The 25,360-nt window shown below is 40.3% G+C and overlaps 1 protein-coding gene across 1 annotated transcript in view; it reads right to left on the reverse strand.

Moving 5' to 3' along the window:
- Positions 1 to 25,360, reverse strand: part of ITGA9 (integrin subunit alpha 9) — a 222,812-nt gene that overhangs the window by 61,744 nt on the left and 135,708 nt on the right. Inside the window, exon 18 of the mRNA XM_086743008.1 lies at positions 16,575 to 16,725. Within this exon, the coding sequence (XP_086599134.1) occupies positions 16,575 to 16,725 (151 nt within the window). The remainder of the gene's footprint in view (positions 1 to 16,574; positions 16,726 to 25,360) is intronic.

A 25,360-nucleotide genomic window follows, 5' to 3' on the forward strand; every position in this document is an offset into this window, starting at 1 on the left:
TACAAATGCACAAAGCATTCTAACACCCACTGCCATCAATGCCCAGCTCCCAGCACTGCACAAACAGGGGGTCAGATAGAGGGAAAGCTGTGCACAGCAGTGGGATGCCCTGCTTCCCTCGGGCTAGCTTCCCAGTTGGCGATGGTGGCACACGGTGGTAGCAACTGGGCCGCCTGGGAAGGTCACGGGTCCTCTCACGAGCTGTGAGTGTGCAATGTGGCCTGGTAATAAAAAAAGTCCTCTTACTGATAGTAGCTTTGAAGATGGACTGCAGTGATCTGGCACAAGTGGCTTTAAAAGCAATCAAAGGTCCAGGAAAAATTCTCATTTGCATTTCAGGGATTTTCTGCTTTCAGAGCAAAAATCTCATGGTTTTATTCCAGTTTTTTGACACGTGGTTTACTCAGCAACTTCAAGCAAACACCTTGTGTTCAGAAACTCTTCTGTGTGCACTTCTCCATTTGCCAAAGCAAAGTGTGTGACAGAATCACACATAAAGAGGAAAAAGATGTTCATGATGGAAAGAAATTAAGATGGCTTTACTCAGTTTAAAATAACAGTTTTGTTGTCTGAGCTTCACAGGTTTCTTCTGTTCTTCTTCTTCTTCACAATGTTCTTCTGTAAATAATTTCCAAACACAAGCAGAATGCAAGTAACAATGTGAATAACACAAAGGACAGGTCAATGATAAATCATCAGCAATAGCAACTATAGTGTGAAAATTATTGTTAATCATTACTTGCTAGGAAAAATATTACAGAGAAAGAGATATAGACTGAATATGGACTTGCTCAGCTAGACGTTGTCATGAAACTAGCATCTATCTAACCTCCTGAATGTAATTATTGAAGAATATTGGATATCCAATCAAATTACACAATGGAATAAAAAGATTTTGTTTGTGCATTGCAAAGGTCTGTTTTAAAGGTCTCACAGGGACTGAAAGTTTTCCTTTACTTTTTAACACACAGATATTCCCCTAACAAACCAAATCAGCAAATGTGAATGTTGCACATCATAAATTCTGCAGCTCCACAAATTGCTGTCTCACCAGCGAAGGCCCTCATCATCCCAGCACTTACATGAGCAAGCAAAACTGCACACCCGAGTATGCTGACACGTATGCAGCCAAATGTGCATATAAAGATTTGGTGGAGCGGGGCGCCTGGACCTGTATTCTGATAATGAATTGATCCTTTAATTCATTATCAGAAAATAAGCTTGAAAGGGAGTTGGGGAACATCAACAGTTGTTTCATAAAAAGAACTAGGGGGAAAAAAAAAAAAGTTTTCTTTGGCATTAGGAAGAGATTTCCTGTCCTATTCCATGATCTCACTAGTAAATGCTGTAGGCACACCCCACCCCCAAGCCCAATGAGTCTGGCTTCAAACATCTTGGATTTGCTGCTTATTTTGTCAAAACAACTATTTCTATATAATTAATTAGAGCCTCCTGTCTCTTCCCTCTCCTCCCTGGGTGGAACCTATTTATAGACCATGAGCTCACCAATCCCAGCCGACACAGAAAGTCTTTGAGTAAAAAGGGAGAGAAAGAAAAAAAAAAAAATCTATTTACTGGGTACCAATATTCTGATTTTTTTCTCTCTTTCTCTCTCATAAATGTTCGTCTTAACTGGCAAAAAGCTAGCACAGCAGATTTTTAAAGCACACTGTCTTAGAAGTTGAAGAAGCAGCAGAAATTGTTCACTCAGCTCACATAAGTGATTAAGCCCCAAAACAAGTTTCAGAACTGGTCAACAAAATCAACTGTCTTTTTGCTTCCCCCATCTTTTAAGGGACCTGCAGGGCATGTGGTGGAGCTATAAGGAGAAAGGGGGATTTGGTGCCACTCTGAGAAGTTTCACTTCCTTTGCTGCCACACTAACTCTCATTTTAACAGACCAATTAGACTTACATCAACTTTCACTGTACTACACAAGCTAAATCTTTTTTTTTTCCCTGACTGCTAAGAACTGATGAATTTAATTTCTTCAAGATATAGGAAATAATCCAGGGAAGATCACCAAGATTCACTGTCCCCATAAAGCTGTAAGGTCAGCTGTCCCTCGTTCATCGTGAGGTTGGCCATGCTTCGGCTACACGTGTTTCAGGTCAGGCCTGGCTGTATGACCCTTTTCCATATGTGTTAATGTACAGCTACAGGTACGCTGCCAGCAGAGCGGGAGCAGCTTAAAGGTCAGAATTCCATCTGCCCACACAATAATGCTCATCCACTGGAGCACGCTTGGGCAGGACCTGGGCCTTGTTAGCAACATAAGGACTGCTCTTTATATTTGGGCACAGTGGGCTGTATGACTAAGTCACATAAAGCTTGTTATTTAGGATAAACGGATAGAGTGTCCCCCAAGTACAGGATGGTAGTCTGTTTTACAGTGCTGGATGACCAGTGCCCTCAGTGAAGTTGTCCAGGCGAGTAATGGCTGGAGACACCAGATGTTCCCTGTGATGTCTTTACTATGGCTCATAAAAGTTTGGAATAGAGATGAGAGCCTATTTCTTCCTTTTATATCCTTTCCACAGACAGCAGTACAAAAGCAGTCACAGAAGAGAACAGTTCTCAGTAGAGCAAATATCTTTTTCTTGGAATCTGGCTGTTAATGACAAGTTTGCATTTCTGAGGCCACCTCTCCTCCTTGCAGCAGCAATTCACATCTGAGAAGTGACATCACTGCGGACACCATCAGTCCAGGAGCTCACACTGAGGCTCTGGCCCCTGCAGCTACCTCCATGCCCCAGGGAGCATGGATTAGATCAGGCTTGGCACTCGCATCTCTTTTCTCAGTGTAGGAGGCTGCCTGTTCAGTTAGGATAACCTCAGGCTCCTGAAGGCCTCTCTAACTCCTGAACACAACTCAAACCAGACATTTTCCCAGGGCCAGAAAGCTCTAGCTGCCTTTTCCCTCCCATCCCCACGAGCCTCTAATGCTTCCTACATCCCACTGGGGAGCAACCACCTGAGCTGAAAGGCTGCAAGGAGGCAGCCAGCAGCTACCTTGATTGCAGGCACTGGAAACTCTCCAAGAAAGCCTCCTATCACACCATTTCTTGGGTGTTTCGCTATCTGAAGCTTTGGAGGTGCACACAAGGGCCTGAGAGCTTCCCTCAACCACTTTCTGCCAATGCTTCTCTTTGCTTTTAATGCTTGGCTCTGAGTAGGGCGGGCTTTGGGATGGGATTTGCCTGCTTCTGTTCTTCCAAACAATCTGGGAAATGTTGGAGGAAGATCAGTACCAGCCCCAAAGTCAGTTCATTCATTTGCTACTAAAAAAGGAAGAATGTTCTTTTTGCAGGAAGGATTCAGACAAAATCCTCTGTTCTTCGTGGTATTTAAGCAAAAAACATCTTTAGTGGGTCGTGGCAGGGAGCACTGCTTGCACTTGAATCCCTTTCTGGTTTCTCCCTCTTGCAATTGATCTTTTCTTTCATTCTTCCTTCCTTTAATTGATGCAAAGTGATAACAAGGTACTTCTAGCAAGACAACTTCATTTAAGATTGCATTATGATCACTTGTCTCTCAAAAGTGGCCTTTCTTGTTCACTGTGTCACTTCCTCTCTTCAGACAACCAAGAAACGTGAGGACAACAAAGGCTGCCTGCTTTTAGCACAGGGCAGTTAATGTCACTTCACAATTAAAAAAAAACTACTAAAAATGCAAAGACGTGAAGCACTAGGCTTAGAATACAAGGAAGTTTTGCAAGCTGAACTTACCTACTGAATAGTTTAATACAATTCATGTCTACAATTACCAAGAAATAACTATCTTTCTAAGCCTGTATAAGTTCAAGTCTAATAAAAACAAACAAAACTCATTCCAGTGACTCGGTGTCCTTTGTAATCCTCACTAAAGAATCAGACTCATAACTTCTACTAAGACACAAGTGCCTTTCACATAACAAGTACTTTCTATAGTGTAAAAATGTAATTATTGCTTGGAATAGAAAGAGAAAGAATTCCTTGCTTGGAACACTCTGGCTAAAACAATAAACAGGCCCCTTTGCTCTTGCTCCTCTTTGCATGCAGTATTTCAAAACTATGTACAGTCACTGGGGAAAAAAATGAAAGAAAGAAAGAAAAAGCTAACATCAAACTTCATTTGAGATCTACTGCTCACACTATTCTCCAGCTAAGGCAGACAGACAAAAGTATACTGGTTTCAAACTAGGATTAACCCATTGGCTCCACTCATGACCATCTAATAATTTTTAATTTCTCCTCCGTGGGCAGTTCAGTTGAGAAATGGGAGAAACATATGTCATGATTGTAGAGGGGCTAGTAAGATACCACACTGTCAGGTATAGATACCTGACCATGCAGATATTCCCAAAATACATGTTCTTCCTATTGCTATACTCCTTGCCCTATAAATACATATGGATAAAGTTATGGCTGCTGCATTAAAAAAAAAAAAAAAAGATAAAAAAAGGAAAAAAAAAGAAAAAATCAAAAGGAGTAATAATAAAGCTAAGACTTCTTTTTCCTCTTGGATCAAAGAGCTAACAGAACTGGAAACACCAATCATTCGGCTTTCAGAAGTTCTGACAATTGCACCAATTCCACCACAAGTTTATTTTTTATAAAAAAAAAAAAAATAGACTGCTCTGCCTTAGCTGGAGAAGGATTAGGGGCATATAGGATCCCTGAGTCAACCCAGTGTTGTCAGAAATATTTATATTTTCCGTCTATTCAAACTGTACCATTTTTTGAACCAATTCAGCTGTTTTCTTCCCTACACACGCTCACACATGCATGCACCCATACATTGCCTCATTCATTAACAAGGCACAAGGCAAAATAAAAAGGTAACTGTGTGCTTGAAGCCAAGCAAAAGAAACTATTTCCTAGAGCAAAAATCAGTTACAAACACACACACTGCAAATGACCCGAACACAGCCACTTTAGAGTAGGAATTTTGCACCCACAGGTTACTATCTTCAGTAGGTATTCTACTGGAGGAGCCAAGCACGTGCAGGTTACGCTTACATTTGCAGAGTCTTTTCAGTAGATTTTTTTTTTATACACACCATTTACTTCTGCATGAGTTTTCTAGTTTGATATTGGAAAGGATGGCAACCATCACTTCTAACCACATAGATCATTTAATATTCTTATTTTTCAGGACCAGTGTCATGGGTTGCACAGTCAGTTTAACTAAGCTGCACCCTGAGGAGGGGTCCCACTGCCCTTTTCCCAGTGCCCCTGAGGGTCCAGCAGAGCCGGGAGACTGACAGATCTGGCTGACCAGCCCTGTTTCTGGTTCAGAGCCATCACTGAGCAGGAGAAAGACCACGGGAGCTGCACAGTGAGCGTGGAGGTCCAGGTCCAGCAACAGGGGAGCGCTGGATGGCAGCAAAATGAATCAGAGAGCCTGCACAAGGGACCTGGGATCCTGGTACCACTCCTGCTGCCCGCCTTTTGCAACACAAACCTAAACACACCTAAAATTCAGTGTCAGCAGGATCTAAATAAATCGGTGTGTAACAGTACAAAAGCACATCCCTATATTTATTTGTATCATTCATTCCCTTTCAGTAGGAACTGCTGGATTTTCCAAGACTGCTTAGTGTTCAGCACACACATAGGTAAAACATTATTATCTCCACAGCCACACAGAGAGGCTGATGGGACCACAAATAAGCTCTCCATCCTGGTAACCTGTCTCCACAGTGGCCAAACTGAGTGCCTGGGGAGGTGTACGAGAGCAAGGCATGCATATAGAGCTATTTTCCTCTAAGTATTCTCCCCACCTCCAAACATTATTGACTCAAAGACGTTTTGAGCCTGAGTTAATTTCTGTGTACTCCCTAACCCTCTGGGGATTCCTCTTCAATGAACTTGCTGACCTCCCCCAGCAGTCCTGCATGTTTTTAGCACCCACTTGATCTGGTAGTGAGGAGTGCCACAGCCTGACCAGACGAGGTGTAAAAGCACCCTTTTCTTTTCTTTGCTTCCTACCACAGACAGCAGGATAGCAGAAAAAAATTCATTGCCCCTGCTGCCCGAAGTCCATTCAGCTGGTTTATTAGATGCCCTCCCCAGCTGCTGTCTTAGGTATCCACCTTGAAAAACAAATCTTTTGTTGCCATCACTTGAAATATTGTTTTTAATTTATTCCAAGAGATGCAGAGCTCTCCCTTCGCACACAGCGTCATTTCCTGACATGGTGCAGGCAACAGCCTTTTGCACCCCACAACAGGACAACAATTAAACAGGAACAAAAATAACTGGGAAGCAAGCTGCTCAGCTGAACTCCCACCATTCGAAAGGCAAATGGAAAATGAACTCAGAAACCTTCTCTCCATTTGGAGCACTGGTCTGGATGCTGCTTCTCCAGTGGGATACCAGTGCTGGCTGCAAGTGCCACGGCATCAGGAACAGTCCCGAGATATTAGCGCAGCCAAATACAAAGCTGGAAACTTGGACTAAATCTAATCCAAACTCCATCTCCCCCAAGTATTTGCACCTTATTTTAGAATTTGTATCTTTACTGGTCTGGTCCAATGGTTTTGCCAAGCACTCAGAGGTCCATGCGTAGAAGACCACTCGACCATGAGCCAACTGTGACAAAAAACTCAAGCTAGACCACCCCCTGCAAAAGAGTAACTTAAAAACACTTGAGCATGACATACTTTTGTTTCCTCTCCGCATCCCTTGATTACAAGTCTCATCTTAAGAAACCTACAAAAGGTTATCCTGTGCACAACTGCCAGTCTTACGTATCATAAATTGCCACAATATTTTTCAAGTTAGACCAAAGATTTCATTAAAAATGGAGACTTATGTGCAGAATGGGAAAGATCCATGATCCATATGTACCAAAGCATCACAAAATTGTGCCAACTTAGTAATATTCAACCAGTTTGCCAACTGAGATAAAACCTTTGTTCATAAAAATGTGAAGACACACCTTTTGAAAACACTACGCTAGCTAATACGTACACTAATACACTACTAAGCCTAAGGCAACTTCCAGGTACTCACCATGTCCTTCAAATTCCACATACGAAAACATAGTAAAACTCTGAGGAAAAGGAAGACTAAGGGAAAATCAGATTTGTGACTCCACAGTGATATATTTTAAAAGTAACCATAAAAACTATTACACAAAATATCTCTGACACACATTCAGATAAATTCAGCAGTAATTCAGATTGTGGTATTCCTAAAAGAACACCTTTCTCTAAAACTGCAGAAACTTTGTTGGATTAAATGCCTGTCCAGACACAATGCAATTATCCAGAAAAGAAAATTAAGTCTTGAGAGTCAAAAAAAAGCATGTCCAGAATTATACACTGGCATGTTCCTATATTCTTCAGACCATTATATGTAAATCCAAACTACATATGCTGCTGTAATCTGTCAGCACTGCCTTGCTTTAGATTACACCTCTATTTCAAAAAAATTGTAGGTGAATATCCATCTTTTAATCTTTATTATTCCCTCATGATCTGTGCATAGGAATAGTAAGATAAGCTTTATAACAGCAGTGTATTCACATGCATACAAGTTCATGCTCTTTAAGAAGCCAGGGAAAAATCAGAGACAGGGAAGCTGCTGGGAGGACAAAGGGCTCTGCAGTAAGCTTTCCTTCATCTCACTTTACATGTAGAAGTATGTATATATGTGCTCACACACACATGTATCTCAAGAGTACCATATCATGGTTGCATGGCAACTTTAACTGGGGAATTGTTTTTTAATTATTTCAGATAACCAATGGGTTATACACATTATTATTCTATAATAACAAAAACATATCTTCAAAATATGCTTCTCTTAAAATTAAAAGCAGAAATAAAATCAAGCGTCAAAAATCAGATAAATGAACGAATATTCACTTCCTAGTGGTATTTCTGAAAGCACTGATAACATATGCCCATATATACTGTAAGACGACCTTCTGTACATAATGCATCAATTATACCAAATATTGGTGTATTCAACTGCAACACAGCTATTCTCTTTTAGTGTTATAATGAAAAGCTTAAACTAACAACCAGTCCAGGAAATAAACTCACATGTCATCAACTACACATAGTTCAATGACAAAGCAAATGGAAAACCTCACAAATAACAATAAAAAAAATAAACTGGATGAGGAAACACAGTTAATAAAATCAAGCCTTACCCCAGCCCCTGCATCCCGCTTCTTCCTTGGTAGTAATTTTCAACTATAAAGAATAATATTAAGGTAATAATAATTATTATAATAACGAGTTTGGCATGGGGTAGTTTCCTGGAATTAATAAACCTTAGCTCAACCTATAATCCCCAACAACCAAAGGCAAGTCTGAAACCCCAGGAAATGCTTTTTGCAAACAGACACAGGTGTGGGGTTTTTGGTTTTTCTCTTTCAGAAACTCAAATACAAGGCTCATTGGGGCTTTTTCCACAGAAAGACCTGATGACATGATAAATACTATATAACCTAGAGAGACTGCTGAAATGCAAAGGTATAGTCCGTTACCTACTGCACCAGGATATTGAAACAGGTTTTTTAATACATATATTTTATTTTTTTAAAACAAAAGCTTAACAGTCCACTTGTAAGGCTTTACTTTAAGAGGTGCCACTCACTTTATAGAGCAGCTTTTTAGTGCGCTCCTCCTTTTTCCCTTGCTAAGTGGAAATCACTGCATTACTTTTCTGCAGATGGCGATGGCCAAAAGTCAAGTGCAGGTTTTCTGGCCTACTCCCAAAGGCAGGCTGCGAAAGCACTGCTGGCTGGGAACATGCCTGGCTCAGCATCCCCTGCAGCTTGCCCGGGCTGCAGGCGTCCGTTGAGATAGCTCAGAGAGGGGGTCCCCCGCTCATCCCCAGAGCCTGCAACGGAGCCAGCTGAAATGTGTCTTGCTTTTCCTCTCTGCCTCGCTCAATGCCTCTGGTTTGGATGAAATGCCACAGGAAGCTCCCTCTCTGAAAAAAAAAAAAAGACAGATTTGGGGCCTGAAGGCCTCCTTTGGAGGGGGGGATAACGTGCCTGCTTCTGCTAATAGGAACGCAGATTGATACAGGCTGAACCCAGGGTTATGTCACTGATTGTCAGCTGCTCCAGGAGGAGGGAGCCTGCCTCACCTACTTCCCTAGAAGAAATCAAAGCTCTCCTGAGAGCTTTTCCACATTTTTGAAGGAAGGGAAAGAGCAAAGAATGAGTAAGAAAGAAGAAAAAAAAAAAAAAAAAAAAAGCCATGACTTTCCTTTCATACCAGAAGTAACCAGGGCGTTCACAAGACAGTCAGAAAATCCCAGGGACCCGATGTCAAACCCAAGGAAAGAAAAGCTCATGATTTCTTAAGCAGTGCTGGCCCCTCCTTGGATTTTCCGCTGAAAACTCTTCACACCCTTACTCATCTTTTTGACTATGCAGCTGGTTTTTTTTTTAAAGTTTTTCTAAAGACAAAACTGCTGTTGACTTCAGACAGGCTGCACCTAAATTATGGCTGCAGAATCATGCCTTGTGCTTAATAAGATTAAAGAGGGTTGCGTTCTTATTTACAGATCCTACTAGCATCACAGGGGAAATTTCAACAAGTAGGTGAAAGAGAGCAATTGCCACCACTTCCAGCCACACAGCACCCACAGGACTAAGAAATGTAAATACATGTATATGTATACACATATATTATCCATATAACACAAATATTTATATATTTGTTTACACATAGTGTAAAAATATATATATATGTTTACAATTCTATTGTATTTTCCACTCAAGGTATCATTTATCTTCTGGCACCATCTTGAGACGCCTCTCTTAACAGTGACTAAAAGAAACGCCTGCAAGAACAGAATTGACCTTTCATGCCAGAAACTCGATAAACTTTAAGCTTCAAGTTACAACAAAAACAAACCCCAAACTCAACAGCTTCTTGCTGTAACGAAAGCCACTGAAAGACATGCAAATGAGCTCTTACTTAAGTTTTTCGCAGAGGATGTCAAAGTTTGGACAATTTTAAGATTCATCCTTAAGAACTCAGGAGACAAATCATGTCCCATAGATTTCTCACCTCAAATGTTGGCCAGTCTCTCTCCACTGAGTTTAAGAGCAAAATATGATAATGAAGAGAGACACTGGGACACAGGACAGTCACTGGTGATCTTACCTGTAGGGAGAGCATAGCCTGTAAAAGAAGCACATCCAAGATCAAGCGTACTGAGCTCACTGGATACCGGGCTCTATGAAGGGTTTTCCCCCCTTCTACCAGAAATGCAGTTTATCAAGAGAACTATCAAAATTGTGGTGGCTGGATCTCAGCAACAGCCAAATCCCTTTTCCAAAACCCTCTCCCATGGCTGGCACTGATATGACCATGGCATTGGCTCCCGGCTCTGCACAGATCTCGAAGACGTACAAGGGAAAGCAGCTCAGATGGTGAGCTATAGGCCACACGGGGACTGAAAGGGGGTGGGCAGCTACTGTCTGTGGCCCAGGGAGCCCTTCTCCACCCACCTCCCTCACCTGGATGGAAACCAGGACATCTTCTGGTGCCCAGCCATAGTGAAACCCCACCTAGGGTGGTACACCAGCAGGTAGGCTGGGATTCACTGTAAAGGGGCTTTGCTATAGCACAGGCTGCCTTCTAGCCTCTACAAAAAGTCCTTTTTACATCACTGTATTCATCCACACAGCTGTTCTTTCTTTAAAAAACCATTCCTCTCGGAGTCCCAAGGGAAGAGCAGGGCTAGGCAGTGAAACAAAACCTCCCTTAATAAACTCAGTCACACAAAGCATCACAGGCTACTCCCCAAAACCACTATGTCTATATATGCAAGAGTCATGATAAGCTACTTCCAGGACAAACACTTTCCACATCACATAACCTAGAGCACAGCCCCACCTGATCAGCATAAACCTTGATGTATGTGATCCCATATGCTATTCCAGGACTAACAAGTCCTTAAACACAGAGATGTTTGATAATAGCTTATTAATTGCGAGCTATTTACAAACAACCAACTTCTCACTTCCCAAATCCTCACAAAAATTTATAGCACACTATTATACTGCAAAACTTCTGCCTAATCTCACCTGAAAGAAACAGGAATGTAATCAAAAGCCCTGTATTCTTGAATCTGACATTTCTGCTGCTTTCTGTGGAAATGCTTGGGGTGATCCCCCACTGCAACTCATTGTTTCCCTGCAAGTAGCTTAAGATTGCAAAAACTTGGATTTTTAAAGCTATTTGGAGTTAGCTGCATTCGTTTTTGCAAGGCCAGAGTCATTTAGACTTTTGGAACCGTATACACTACCAACCTTCAATGAGATTTCTAAGTGTTAAGCTGCTCCTGAAAATGGGATTTAACAATCAAACTCACATAGGCTCTTCCAACACTGAGCAGAACACTATGTGAAGTCCTGTGAAATCATGGCTTCTGAATCGTTTATTCCAATCGCGATTTTGCCAGAAGACTTTAGGGATTTTTGCATTCTATTCATCAAGTTAATTTATTGGGAAAAAATAACAAAGACTTCTTTCAAATAAACATGATAAATCAGAGTATAGGAAAGACTCCAGTCAAGACTCCGATCAGTACTAATTACACAACTAAACTCAGTCTCCAATGCCCATTCCCTGAACGTGGGAGTGATACATGAATCCTAAGTGGAAAGTCTGGAGCAGAAGCCTAGCCTTCAATTCCTGCCTGCTAAGAGCAGGAGGGTATCAGATGGCTCTAACAGCCCCTGGCCTGAAAAGGTGCTGCTCCTTACTTATCCTTAGGGAAGCATAAAAGTTGAGATTTTCATTGAGCATCCACAGAAAAAGAAAAATAAAATAAACAATGATGTCACATAGCTTGAACTGCAGATATTTTTTTCTTCCCAATTAAGAAATTGGTCAATTTTACTCTAGGGATGTAGAACATTTTGGTGCACTCAGGAGCAAAAGTTAAGCATCAGGTTTGCAAAAATGGAGAGGCAGCATGTGGCATGGTTACTGCCACACTACTCATATTCCCAGCCCTGGCTATAAAAGCTCTCCTGGCAAAAGGGTTCAGATCCCTTCACATAAGTGATATACAGCTCCAGCAATCTGCCAGAGGCACTTGAGTCAGTGCAAGGGGTCACAGCTTCCATGCTACTTGGCATCACTCCCCTCTGACCCTCTGGCAGAGTGGTTTACAGGAGCAAGTCCAACTCACTCTATGCAAAATCAGCTGGATTAAATCAAGCCACTAATTTAAAAGGTTTCTGCTAACCAGCTAGATGTGAATTGAGAGTGATCACATTAACTTGTCTGCCAGTGGATCCAAAGGAACAATAACTGCTGGAAAAGAGACATAATGAATACCCAAGACCTACATTTTCTTCCAGTGGTACAGCTGGATCCAAAAGAGGGCACGTGTCTTTCACTTTCGTGCCCTATCAGTATCTTGTCCTGGCCAATCTTAAGACTCTTAGAAAATATGAGTAGTATGGGAAACTGATGTAAGAGAATTTCCAATTTGGAAAAAATTAAACTCTGCCTGCGTCTGCAGCTCTTCTGGGCAATCCTAGCCAAGAGACGCCAGCAAGCGCTCTGGGAGCGAGGAAGAAAGAGTTCATATCCAAATTTCATGACTTCCCTGCTAACCCAGAAAGAGATGGTACCATATTACTCGTCAGAAGAAAAAGCCCAGAGCCTGTAAGCAGCATGACCTTGGTCATCGGCAATATTCATACTCAACACCAAAGTTTCACGGACATGCTCACGAAGGAATCACAGGAAATTACTGCACCTGAGGAAACCCTGCCCTAGCCTGGCCCTGTTAACTTCATTCAGCTGTTACTTGCGAGAGCGGCTGTGAGAAGCAGCAGGAATGTTACACACAGCTGCTTTGCATGCTGGGAGCCTGTCTGAAATTTAGGAACAATCTGCAGCTGGAAGTGACGGTCAACCATGGGATTTCCTGACCTACTCTCTCTGTAACCAGTGCTGAAATGGGGTTAGCTGATAGATTCTTGCCAGGCCTTGTAAAGCAGTGAGAGATAAATGCTATAAATGTTGGGTTATTGCTGTTGTTTTTATTATTATGTTATATATGCTATTTTTATATGACTGCTATAAAAATCTCATGCCATACTTAAGCTGATTTAATACAGATATGGCCCTACCCTACCACATTACATGCTACTGCCAGCAAGCTTACAGCACTTTTTCTGCCACTGGACTGAAAATAGCCCTCTGCGCTGAACAGCAGCTAATGAACAGTTTCTAAAGTGCCTGTTGCTGACAAGCATTTTCAGCAAAATATCACAAGACAATAGGCAATTCCAACAGATGCAAAATGGTGTAGAAATTAGTAGTAATAGCTTTTAATTCTTTTTCCAGACTACTTAGCACACAAGTAGCACTCCGCATTCTTCTATAGGAAAGTGGTTTCACCGCAGTGGATTTTTCGGACTCTGAAATAGGATGCTTTCCTGAAGTAGAATTAAGATTACAGGACAACAAACTTCAAGATTAAAAAAAAGTAATAATAATTTACTCTACACAGAAAAAGGGACCAAGACTTCTTTGCCAACATAGTAAAGAAAAAACCCTCTAAGTGACCCCATGAGGTGTCTTTCTCTCTTTTTCCCTTTTATTTTCTGTTTTAAAGAGAACGTGATTAAATATCTTTATATTTCAAAAGGAATCTTTTTCTTAGTGTACAAATTATGAAATTCACTGCAGTGTAGTACTCCCACACACCTGTAAAACAATCCACCCCTTCAGAAGGGAGCAGTGACAAGAGAGTTAAAAGCACTACAGGGAGCACAGGCAGGAATAAGAAGTCAGCCTGTGCCACATACTGTGCCTCTAAGAGAAGCACTGTTTGTCAGGAGCTATGGGAAGAAAATCTTGGGCTTCATCAATGGAGCTGGGGAGGGCCAGCTGCAGCACAACAGGAAAATCAGAGAGTGGACCATGTGGGAGTCCCTTAAATATCAGTAAGCAAATGCTTTTTCACCTCATATAGACATGGCAAAGGCCTACCAGGTAGTCTATTTCCACCTCATCTTATAAAATCTCAGTCTCCAGAAAAAAAGAGGGGCCACCTCCACTACATCCTTCAGGGAACACTATCATCATCGTTCCTGAGCTAGGCCATTCATTTCTTTTCAAGCACAAGATGTGTGTGTCATTTTATCTCAATAACCCTGTTGAAAAAAAAAAAAAAGCTAGCATTAAATTTTTACACTGTCAGGTCTCATTTTAATCAACCTATAGAAAGAAACAAAACTGCATTGAATCTGCTAGGAATGTCCCCACTGGGGACACAGGGAAAACAAACATCTTGAAAGGGCTCCAGAGACAGGTTACAATAGCCCACCACACAGTCCTCGTTCTCAGAGTCACCTTGCAGAAAAAGGATCCAGCAACCACATGGAAGAGACCGTTCTCTTCCACTGTACTGTTATTCATTTAAAGGCAGTTGCTGCTGAAAGTTTCCTACAACAACAAGCTCTTTTGATTCTGAAATTGCTCCACTAAGGGAAACCTTAGGAGTTGTCATTTTTACTCTGGCTTTATGTTCTGGATTTTTGCCTGGGCAATGTTCAACCAGGAATAAAGTCTATTTAAAGTACATGCACAGTACATATTATGCACAGATGTCAAGGGATGGGAGTACGTTATGAAACATGGAATCCATGATATTTAAAAAAAAAAAAAAAAAATAATTGTTCAAATAGCTTAGGGAAAATATAACACTGCAATTGAGGCTATGAGGTTATAACCGAGTTTCCCAATTGGACCAATGGTGAGGCCAACAATACTTTAGTTCGTCCCGAAGCAAAAGCTGACCGAGAGGAAGTAAAATAGCCCAACACAACTCTGTGACTCATTTTTTCAAAGCTGAGTTACTAAAACAATTATCAGAAAAAAAACTCCAAACTCCATTCACAACAACAGTGGAACAGCAGGAATAATAGCAGACTATCCCCTGATCCTGTTTGCGAGACCTGAGGAAGAAGGAAGCTTACCTGCTTCCTTAATATGTGCTGTTTTGTTTTGTTTTTAAGAAATGCTAGTTTCTATTAGCAGAAGACACACTGAGCAGTGAGAAAACCATACAGCAATGTCATCTGCTTCCAGAAATTGCTCCTTCTAGGCAACATTCAGCACAGATGTTTCAAGTCTGCAATAGACCCAGGCTCAAGGTAAAAGGGAAACAGCACATCATCTTCAGCTTGTTCCCTCACAGTGTTGGCCAAGAACAATGAAGGCAACTGGTGTTCCAGTTAATCCATGTGTGTAAAATATTCAATGTGTAAGCACAGAAAAAAAAACCAAGCCACAACAACCTTTTAAAAGAACATACATGAAGCTTTGTTTCTTTTCCAGTGCAATGGAATGGAAAACTTCCCACTGGCTATAATGGGAGCTGGGCCAGACCTTGAAAGTCTTCACATAAACTTCCATTAAGGAGAAGTTGTGTAATGGCATAAGACATTTCTATTTTATCCTCTGCTTTTTCCTCCTGATAAACTGCTCACTTGCAGCACATAAAGTCTGAAAATGATGCTTATAATACACAGACAACTTTCTGAAGCTTGCAACTGTATTAAACATAATAGTCAGAACTGAACATCAAGAGAATGAACATCTATAAAAATATCATATTTTGGTTTATTATGTAATGAGTTAAATTAAGAAGTTTATAATAACCACAATCTATCATAAACCATGACAAATAATGGCAAAATGTCATTGGTTCAATGGACCAAGTTAATCCCATACTTCACAACAGTCGTACTACTGTTTTTAACACTGCTCTTATGGCTTAGAAAACAAAGCAAAGCTCCATCAGTTCTGAAATAACTATGAAAAGCAGGAACAAATGGTCAGAATGTTGTTACGATTGTAAACCTCCCATTCTGCACTATTATTTTCACGTTACTCACACTCAGACAGCTTTTGTGGCGATCAGTTTGTAAAAAGCTCGATTCAGTGTTTGTATTTCAACAACATTATCTCTAAATGAACTCGTGCTAATCAAAACATCCAAGTATTTAAATCTAAATGTAAAGAGATTAAAGCTCAAAATATTCACCTGACTCCATGTGGGTAACATCAACAGTACTTTTGAGCTCTTGGATCTAGTGGTGTGCCCTGGCTATAACCCAAACTCACACTAGGACATGAGCAAAGAATAACCTTGTATCTTGGTTTCAGTGAGGAGAAAACCTAGGAGCACAGGTCAGGAGATGACCAGGACTGTTGAGTGTAGTATGGCACCACTCAAGTCAGAGGCACCCTTTGCACTTCAGTGCCATTTGGTACCCTACTCATTTCCAAACCAGTCTCCCTCTACCTCTTAATACCTCAACCAAACGGTCTTTATTTTTCATTAGTGCACTCCAAATAACAGTGCTGTGTCTTTTACAGAAACAAAATATGTAATTTACACAGATCAAACCCACAAAATAAAAAGCTCAGTAAAGAGCCTGGAAGAAATTCAAGCCCAGCATAACCAGAAATAACTTCCAAATATCTCAGCAGTGTGGACCAGGCCACCCCCTGTCCCTACATCTTGCAGTTAAATTGGTTTAAAGTTAAGAGACTTGCTCACAGTGAGACTGGCCTTTCTTACCTTTTGCCACATTTTGATGAAGAAGAGCTCCCCAGAAAAATTGAAGAAAACATTGGTGTCATAGGCGTCATCCCCAACATTGGAGATGGAAATGTTGAGTGAGATGTTCCTCACTGCTCCAAGGGCCAGGTAGGCAGTTCTGTCATCAACACTGTAGGCAGAAACAATTACGACAGTTTAACTCTGGGCAACTTTCACACTCTAGTCCTTCTTTATTCCTGCTATGGAAGCGTCACAACTCAAATGCTTAAAAGGTCAGCAGTTGATAATACAGGAGCGTGCTGAGTGTGCAGGGGGCTGTACTGGGAATGAGCAGCTTCTGAGTCCTGGTTCTGACAACATCTTTTGTGACTTTAAGGAAATCACATGATTCTCATGTGAAACTATTTCGTGTGACTTATTGTGAATACGGTTTTATTGAGAATAAAATAGTTGAAGACTGTAAAGTGATTGGACAGAGGAAGTGCAACAAGTGCAAGATATTGTGTCTGCATTCAAATACACAGGCTATTTAATTTTATCTGTGAATAATTCAAACTTATTCTAACATTCTAGTAACTTTCTGAAAATTGTCACAGAGTTATGCTATGAATAGAAAAAAACAGAAAAGAAAGTCAAATAAAATCCAGAAACAGGTGAAAATGGAAAAATATATGAAAATTATAACCAACATCCACTGAATGTGGCAAATCATTCCTTGGGTGTTTATGCTGGACCTAATACGATGGAGTCATCTTCTATAAGTGGAATACCAACAGAGCAGTTGAACTTAGAAAATAGCTATACATAATGAATTAATACAATATTGTAATAAGGCATCACAGATTACTAACACATAAACATAGAGGCAAATATAAATATTCATATAGACATATTTATTATTTGATATTTGGTATACATTTAATCATACTATTCTGACCAGAAGATAAGCTAACAAGGAAGAATAAAGGCTAAAGATACATCACAGGAAAATATAGTATCAATGCACAGATCTGCAGGCCTAGGAACTAAAAGTACAGTAAAAGTTGGTTTGAAATACAGCAGGTATAAAAGTAAAAATAAGCAAAAATAGCCAAAATACCATCAAACTGGCTACAGTTATCATAACTGGAATCTAAGACCATTCATACTTCCTGGAGAAACAGAGACAGTGTCACGGGGAAAACACCGAGTAGCTGGTCAGAAAAGGGTAGAGACCTTCAGCCACACAGCAGAGATGCTCCGAATTATCTCCTTTGGGGCACAGCCATCCTGACAGTCAGAAGACGGAACCTCTGAGGAAACGTACCCTCACACCACCCACCCTGTCAGACACTGTTGCATGACACATTCCCACATAGCACCATGCAGTGGCATGGAGAAATCTGTAGGCAACCAAACCACCTTTCCTTCACTCAGTTTCCACGAAGGAATGGCTGTGCTGGGGACATAAATGTTGGCACATGGTACTCCTGCGAAGGGTGCAGGATGAGAGCCTTGTTTAAAGGCAGCCTGTCCCTCTACTGCCACCAGCTCTCCTCTGCCAGCCTTGCTTATGGTACTTCAGCCAGAGCATCTGTGTAAAAGCCGGGTTTCTAAGTACTTGCTGCTTATAAACCCTTCAGTGTCTTCTGCTAACCACTGCCATACCAGACCTCCAAAGGCAGAGCTCATTGGGCTCCATCTCCCTGTGTTTGCCAAGGAGTTTCTAGATGTGGGTTTCCAAAGGTCTGTACCAAAGCACCCAGGGGCTCTAGTGAATGAAGAGTTCAGAGTAAGATGATCTATGCTCAGGCTCTAAAGATGATGGCTGTAGATTGTAAGTTTAACTTTTCTGTGTAACACACATTATACTTATGACATATTTATTTCCTGTACTTACTTCATTTATTAAGCCCAAAATTATGGCTTTCAGTTCAATGACAGCTTCTTATAAGGCAGATATAAGTCTCCAGGAAACGTGCCTGCTTTTTGACGCTTACAATCAACTGCAGACACCAACCAATTTAACTGATAACTGGACACTTTGCTTTCTAAACATTATGGGTTATTCTCATAGTCAACTATCAGTGCAAATAAACATTTGCAAAAGTGTACACAGTGCAGGATCGATTGCAAGACTAGTTTGAGAGGTCCAAAGAATGTGAGTTGTTGCTCCTCATATACCAAATTAATGGCACAACTATATGAGAGTACTTGGAAGCATTTAACCTTCTGGCTCCAGCTTCAAGTTTACTGTTGAAAAGTAGACAAATTGCGAAGATACTAAACAATCTGCTGGGATTTTCTAATCAAAAGTGTATATTTAGGAGCAACAATAAACCAACCATTTATTACTGTGAATTATTTGTCATGAATTTTATAATCTCACTTCTTGCAATCACTTCAAAACTTAATCAGAATCTATCAAACCCAATAGCAAAATCTGGAAGTATCGCTTCAGTAAGCAAAGGAACATTACAAGATATTAATCTTATGCAGAGCTGATACTAAATGTAATGCACACTACAGAATCCTCTCTGAATTGGTAGTAGCAGCACTTTGAGATTTAACAAAGTCAGGACAACAGAGAATACTCTCCTTCCTACTCAATAATAAAAAAATACTCAGAATGAAATCCTATTTAAAACTAAACCCACAAAAAACAATGTCAAAATAAACACCATTGGGTTATGTTACTCCTTTCTAAAGCTATCACTCCTCTGTTAAAAGCATGTCATACCAAAATGAAACTGATAACATTTTCCTCAGCAGAGAAAGAAAATCAACTTTTTAGGAGCACAGTGAAGTTACTCCTACACAAAATTCACACACTAATAAACTCTGAAAAACCCCACTGATTTTAGGCCGACAGGGGAGTTCAGGTCTTCCTCTGAGAGGTTATATGAGATTGTGCTCTAAATCCCATTTTAAGAGAGCAGCTTTCTGAGTCATTAAATCTGCGTACATCTGGAATGAATCAGGTTCACTTGCAGCAAGAAGAGGATCAGGAATCTCCTCGCTCACAGGGGAGCTCCCAGATCCTGTTTGCTGCTCGGGAGTGTAACATCATGGGGTGCGGACAGCCCACTGCGGGGCTGGAGCAGCTCTGCTGCCAAGCTGGTGCCATCCTCGTCTAGCGCCTGCCGCACATTAAGCAGCCTAGCTGCCAAGTGAAAATGTATAACTAAAGAACCATTGTCACTCGCCAGAAACAAGAACACAAAGTAAAGCCACCCCTTCATCTCGACAAGGTATGTCAAACAATTTAAGAAACATAATCAAGCAATGGCTTTCAGTTTACATTTTGCTGGATGAGAACTGTAATGTGGTCAACATCCTCAGCACCTCATAACTGTGCCCACATCAAGAAAGACAGGCTAAAAATAAACACACAGACTCAAAAAATTAAAAAAAAAAAAAAAGGAAAAAAGAAGGGAAAAAATGTCAAGATCACTTGATTATAGTGACCTTGATCACTATTGGACAGAAGAACACCATCTTATTACATCAGGAAGTACACACAAATAATGAACTGGATAAAAGTTCTGGGTAAACTATAGACTTATATATACATTATATATAGGCATCCACATTTGCACATACATATGTACAGGTGAACAAAATATGTCAAGCTATCAATGTCTGCACAGAAAGGGAAAGAAATTGGACATTCAGAAGTACTAAGTGTCTGCAGTTTTCATTCACACGACCCAGACTTGCAGGTAACAAGCAATTCTGAATACCAGGCTCCAAATTTCTGAAATGGTTTTGAATTCACCGGCCATGGTACTAACTATCAAAAGTAAACAGAAACATTTAACATTTTCCTCTTAAGTGATTAAGGAAACTAAATTCCAGGACAAAACAAGTATAATCTTTTTCACATGCTTTAACTTTCTTCGCTAATGCCTGCGCCATATCATTGCACTGTGGTCAGCAAGGGAAGAAAGAACAGCTGGGAAATGCAAACTGAAAAGATCTACAATTTTCACTTCCCCACCCTCCAAGATGCTGGTGTTTTTATTAACATAGGTCAAGGGAGACATAATCTGCATTCCAAAAGGTACACAGGGACATACTGCTCTATTTCCTGCAGTAGAGAGAATTAAAAAAAAAAAAAAAAAAAAAAAAAAAAAAGTATTTGGCACTTCCTCTCAGCCTGTGCAGATCATATATAGGGCAAGGAATGTGATGGGGTCACACTCACCCTGTTAGTCTGGGTCACCGATTTTCCCTTTTATATTAGGGGACTTCTTTCCTCACAGCAAATCGGCACCTACATGCATAAATCACTGCTACTGCTCGATGGACACTGGAAGTTACAGCTACGGTCAGTTAGACTGCATGCGGATAAAAATGCTTCAAACAACTGAAGTCCAATCTGTCCTCCATCTCCATCAGATTAAATTAAACAGGAGTCCCGCCTTTTTCTTTTAAATTAGTAAAAGGTGTAAGTGAGTAAACAACATTGGTCCTGTGGCAGATCCAAATAGATTTCTACCTTCACCAACCAGCGTCGCAGTTGGTCTTTGTAGGAACTATGATACTTGAACATTACTTTTGTTTCCACAAACTGTTTGCATCAACCCTGAAAACCTTTCTCCTGTTGGGGTTTTATCACAGGCTCCAGAGTCAGCTGAACTTTGAGGGCAGTTTTGCAAACACTTAAACCTCAAGGGCCAATGAAAAGCTGAAACCCTCAGCTGATCTTCTAGGAATTCATTTGATGTTTCGGTGCAAAACTGAGAGGTAGCGCACCCATAAAGAAATCTAAACCAAGAAAAAATTGTAAACAACTCCACAGGGAGAAAAGCTATTGGATTTGACAAGGCTTGGTTACACTGTCTTGCCATAATGTGTGCATTCAATTCTCTCTGCAAAGTTCACAGCTAGTCTAGACTAAGGACCCAGACAAACACTCAAGATACCAGAGCTTATGCTGCATTAGCTGATCTGCTGCCTTCTCCCTCTGACACTGAAGTCTATGCTAGCAAAAGCTCTAAGAGACCTCATGCAGTCAATGATAACAGCTTAGCTGACATACAGGTGATGGGAAAAACATAACAGAGAGAGGCCAACAAAGTTCCTGTGTCAGCAGAGCACAGTTTGGGAGTAATATCATACCAATATTGCTCCCGATAAAGACTGAGCAACAATGTGCCAATGTTTCCCGAAAGGAAGGGACCAAATGTCCTGTATGAAAAAAGTGCTTACTGCAGTGAGTCCAAGGCTGAGGAGGAGGAACTGCTCATCCTAGTACTGTTCTGGAGCAGAGCTGCTGCCTCTAGTGCTTCAGTTCCCATACACACCGCAAATCAGGAATATGGCACAAGTCATTAACTTTAATTTTTAAAATTAATGCATTTGAGTAGTAAACAATGGGCAAAAAACCCTACTCCAGGAAATCCTTTTTGCTTTTTATTATGTTGCTGAAACAACAAAGTGATTTCTAGTTACAGCTAGTTACCAGAAATTCAAAGCTTCTCTGGAAATTTTTCTCTCTTCCCCAAATCTAGTTTCTCTACACAAATCCTCCATAACTACACAATAGATATAACACCCAGCCACTTATGTTTTCAAACTTTTAAGTAAGAAGGAGAGAGCAGGGCACAACATACACACAAAAATACCCCTTTATCTTATCACCCTACAGAAATCTGGTGCCTTTTATTATTATCAGTAATTTCAATTGTACCCAGATGTTCAAAACCCTTTATAAACAGAATTGAAGAGTCAATGGGGAAAAAGTGGCTCTGTTTTCACACAGTGTTTACTCCAGGGAGAAGCTTTTGGTTTGAATGGAGTTACTCTGGTTTATGAAACTGTCACATGAAAGCAAGATGAGGCTCAACATCTACAGAAGCTCTAATCTAATCTTTCAGTCTTTCAGACACACATACAAACCAAAACTTTTTATAACCACAAGCAGTATCCTTAAAATCAATGGCACTGTGCCCCCAGGACAAAGTTATCCCTGCAAATGTGTGTAAAACAGCATCCTAAGACTGAATGACAAAAAAAAAAAACCCTAGTTAACCGCGGCCGAGATAAATGCTACCAGGCACATAGCTGAAAGTTGTGTGTACCAGCCTGACATGAAAGAAATAATTTTTTTCTGTATATTTTCTCTATTTGTGAAAATATTCAGAGAGTTCTGTTGAAATAGATGATTTTCGCCCATAGATCTGGTCCTGAAAGTTGAGGATGAATTCAGTAGCACTTTCTGACATAATGTTCTAATTGCTAGAAACAGTAACAAAGTCATCATGCAAATCACGTATTTACCATAGAAATTATGCCTTCAGAAATAGATCTTCTATTGTTAGATAGCTTCAATTGCTTGTTCCATTTCTGGGATGCTGGGTTCCAATATGTAATTTTAAAAGCATACTCAGCTAAGTGTTGATGAGGGAGAAAAAGACCAGTGCCCTATCTAGCAATCACTCTCAGTGGTCAATAAAAGCAGTTATGATGAAATGTTAGAAACAGTACAGGTTTGTTACTTCAGAAAATTTGTTTTGCAGTAGCAGGTGTTATATGTCAGGAGTAAGTTATGTCTATATGTCAAACATCATAAGCAACATATAGCACATTATAACATATAGCACATATAACATATCAGCACATTTCCTCTATAGCTCACACAGAACTAGCTAAACAATTTACTTAGTGACCGATGAAGAATCTCAGCCCTACCAGATTTTGTAATTGCAGGACATACTGCAGAAAAAGTTCATGTAGCTGCATCACAAAAGAGTATGTGTATATGTGTGTATATATACATACACATGCATGTATGCATCGGCCAAGATGTATTCTGCAAATCCAAACCAATGGTGCATCTGCTTCTCATTGTGGTCTGCACAGTATCGAGAACTTCAGCCTCCGGAGGTAGCTAATGCATGACTGCTGCCTGAGGTTAAGCTTTTGTTTCGTTACTTTGGTGGCTATAGCAAGAAACAAAATGGCAACTTGAACTATCTTAGGTCCAGAAAATACTGATGTTGGGATGCTCACAAGGAGGGCTAGGTTATACATTAGTTCAGCAATGCATTCAAACTATATGAAGGATCATCTCTCTAGGGTCTAGTTTAAAAAACAAACAGCAAAATCCTAGCCCAGTAGATACAGCCAAGTGATTCTTACAAAACAAAACCAATACTCAAGAAGTGACAAGACTGGCTTACAGACTGATCATCAGTAGCCTGTTATTACAAAATAAGAAATTGGGAATCTGTTTTCCTGTATGAGATATGAACTACTGAGGTTTGTTACCACTCATCACTTGATGGCTCTATAACCATCCGTAGGGGTTCAATCATCATGTGTTCAAAAGGAACAGTACTGGCCTCTGCTATCAAACTGGACTTATTTATTTATTGAGGGAGAGATTTACGAAGGTCTGAGCATAACTAACCAGATGGAAACCAAGAAACTATTTCTTCATCCCCATTCACCCTCAACAAGGGAAAACATTCACTCATTCCTGAGACAATGCTCCCACTGCAATTTGTTCTACATCCTGAATAATTGCTGGCTCTGCTGGGTAGCCCTTTCAAGAAGCTGCAAATCAGATCCTAGATGAGTTACAAAAAAGTTTTCCATGTGCCTTACAAATGCAGCATTCAGTACACTAGCAATGGTCTGTAGGTAAAAGACAAATAAAAGCAAACGTAAATTCGAAATTGGAACTCTGCTTCCTAGATTCATCAAAAAGACTTAATTCCAAATGGAATTATAAAAATTAAAAAAGGGCAAATTTGTGTACTAATATATATGAAATAGTACGAGAATTTTCACTGCATCCTTTACAGTGAAGAAAATTACTTTGGAATAACATCAAACTGTGCCATAATTTATGAAATCACTTAAATCACAGTGTGAAATTTGGCACGGTTTTCTGAGAAAACTGAAAGCAATCTACTCATATTCATTCTTCCAGTGTTTTGTCATTCTTTTCTTCTTGGAAACAACTCTTTTGGTACTTTAAAAGATCTGGAGTTAGGACAGCACTGAGGTATGACCAAGTAACCAGTGAGCAACACATGACTGCGGTGGGATCAGTCACAGCTCTGTATTTGTGTTCTAGGAACTGGAAATACCCATGGTGGTACACACAGCTTTATACACACAAGGTCCTGACCGAAAGCTCAAGAACACTTTCTTAGCAGTAGAAATGCTAAACCATAGCATTTGCTCATTCTTCTTTCGTTGTTTTTTTTGTAAAGCAGAAAATTAGCTCCATCTGAGCAGCTCAGCTATTTAGGGTAGCCTGTCTAGGGTAAACAGAATGTTGAAAATATTTTTGAAAGAAGTATTTGTTCAAAGAAAGATAAAATAAGTGAAAACAAATTCTTCATCTGCTATGAATGAAGAGGAAGGGAAAAACAGATATTATCAGAGCATGTAATTAAGCTCCAAATGAAAGGATATTGTTTTTCCTCATCATGACTGTTTTGTTAAGATGCACTTCAGGGGCATAAAACCGCAACGGGCATGCCATGAAACATGAGGCCTCTCTGGAAACAAATTCCCATTGTGTGATCAAAGGAAGATAAGTGCTGAGGCGTGAGCCTGGTCAAATTTATGAAACAGCTTTGCTTCCCACATTAAACCACAGGCTTGCAGCTTTTCTCCACGGGTTTACAAAAACCTATGATAAATTAAAACTTTTTTTTTTTTAAAAAAAAAAACAAAAAAAACCCAAGAACACTACTGTATTCATGACACACACCCAAAAAGTTTTGGTCTTTCTGAACAAAATTTTGTATTGTTGCTCCTTCCTTCAGAAGACACTCACTTTCTGCACTGTTACTATGTTCTGT

The sequence above is a fragment of the Chlamydotis macqueenii genome, chromosome 2, assembly GCF_036417535.1.
Source record: "Chlamydotis macqueenii isolate bChlMac1 chromosome 2, bChlMac1.mat, whole genome shotgun sequence".
Classification (NCBI taxonomy): Eukaryota; Metazoa; Chordata; class Aves; order Otidiformes; family Otididae; genus Chlamydotis; species Chlamydotis macqueenii.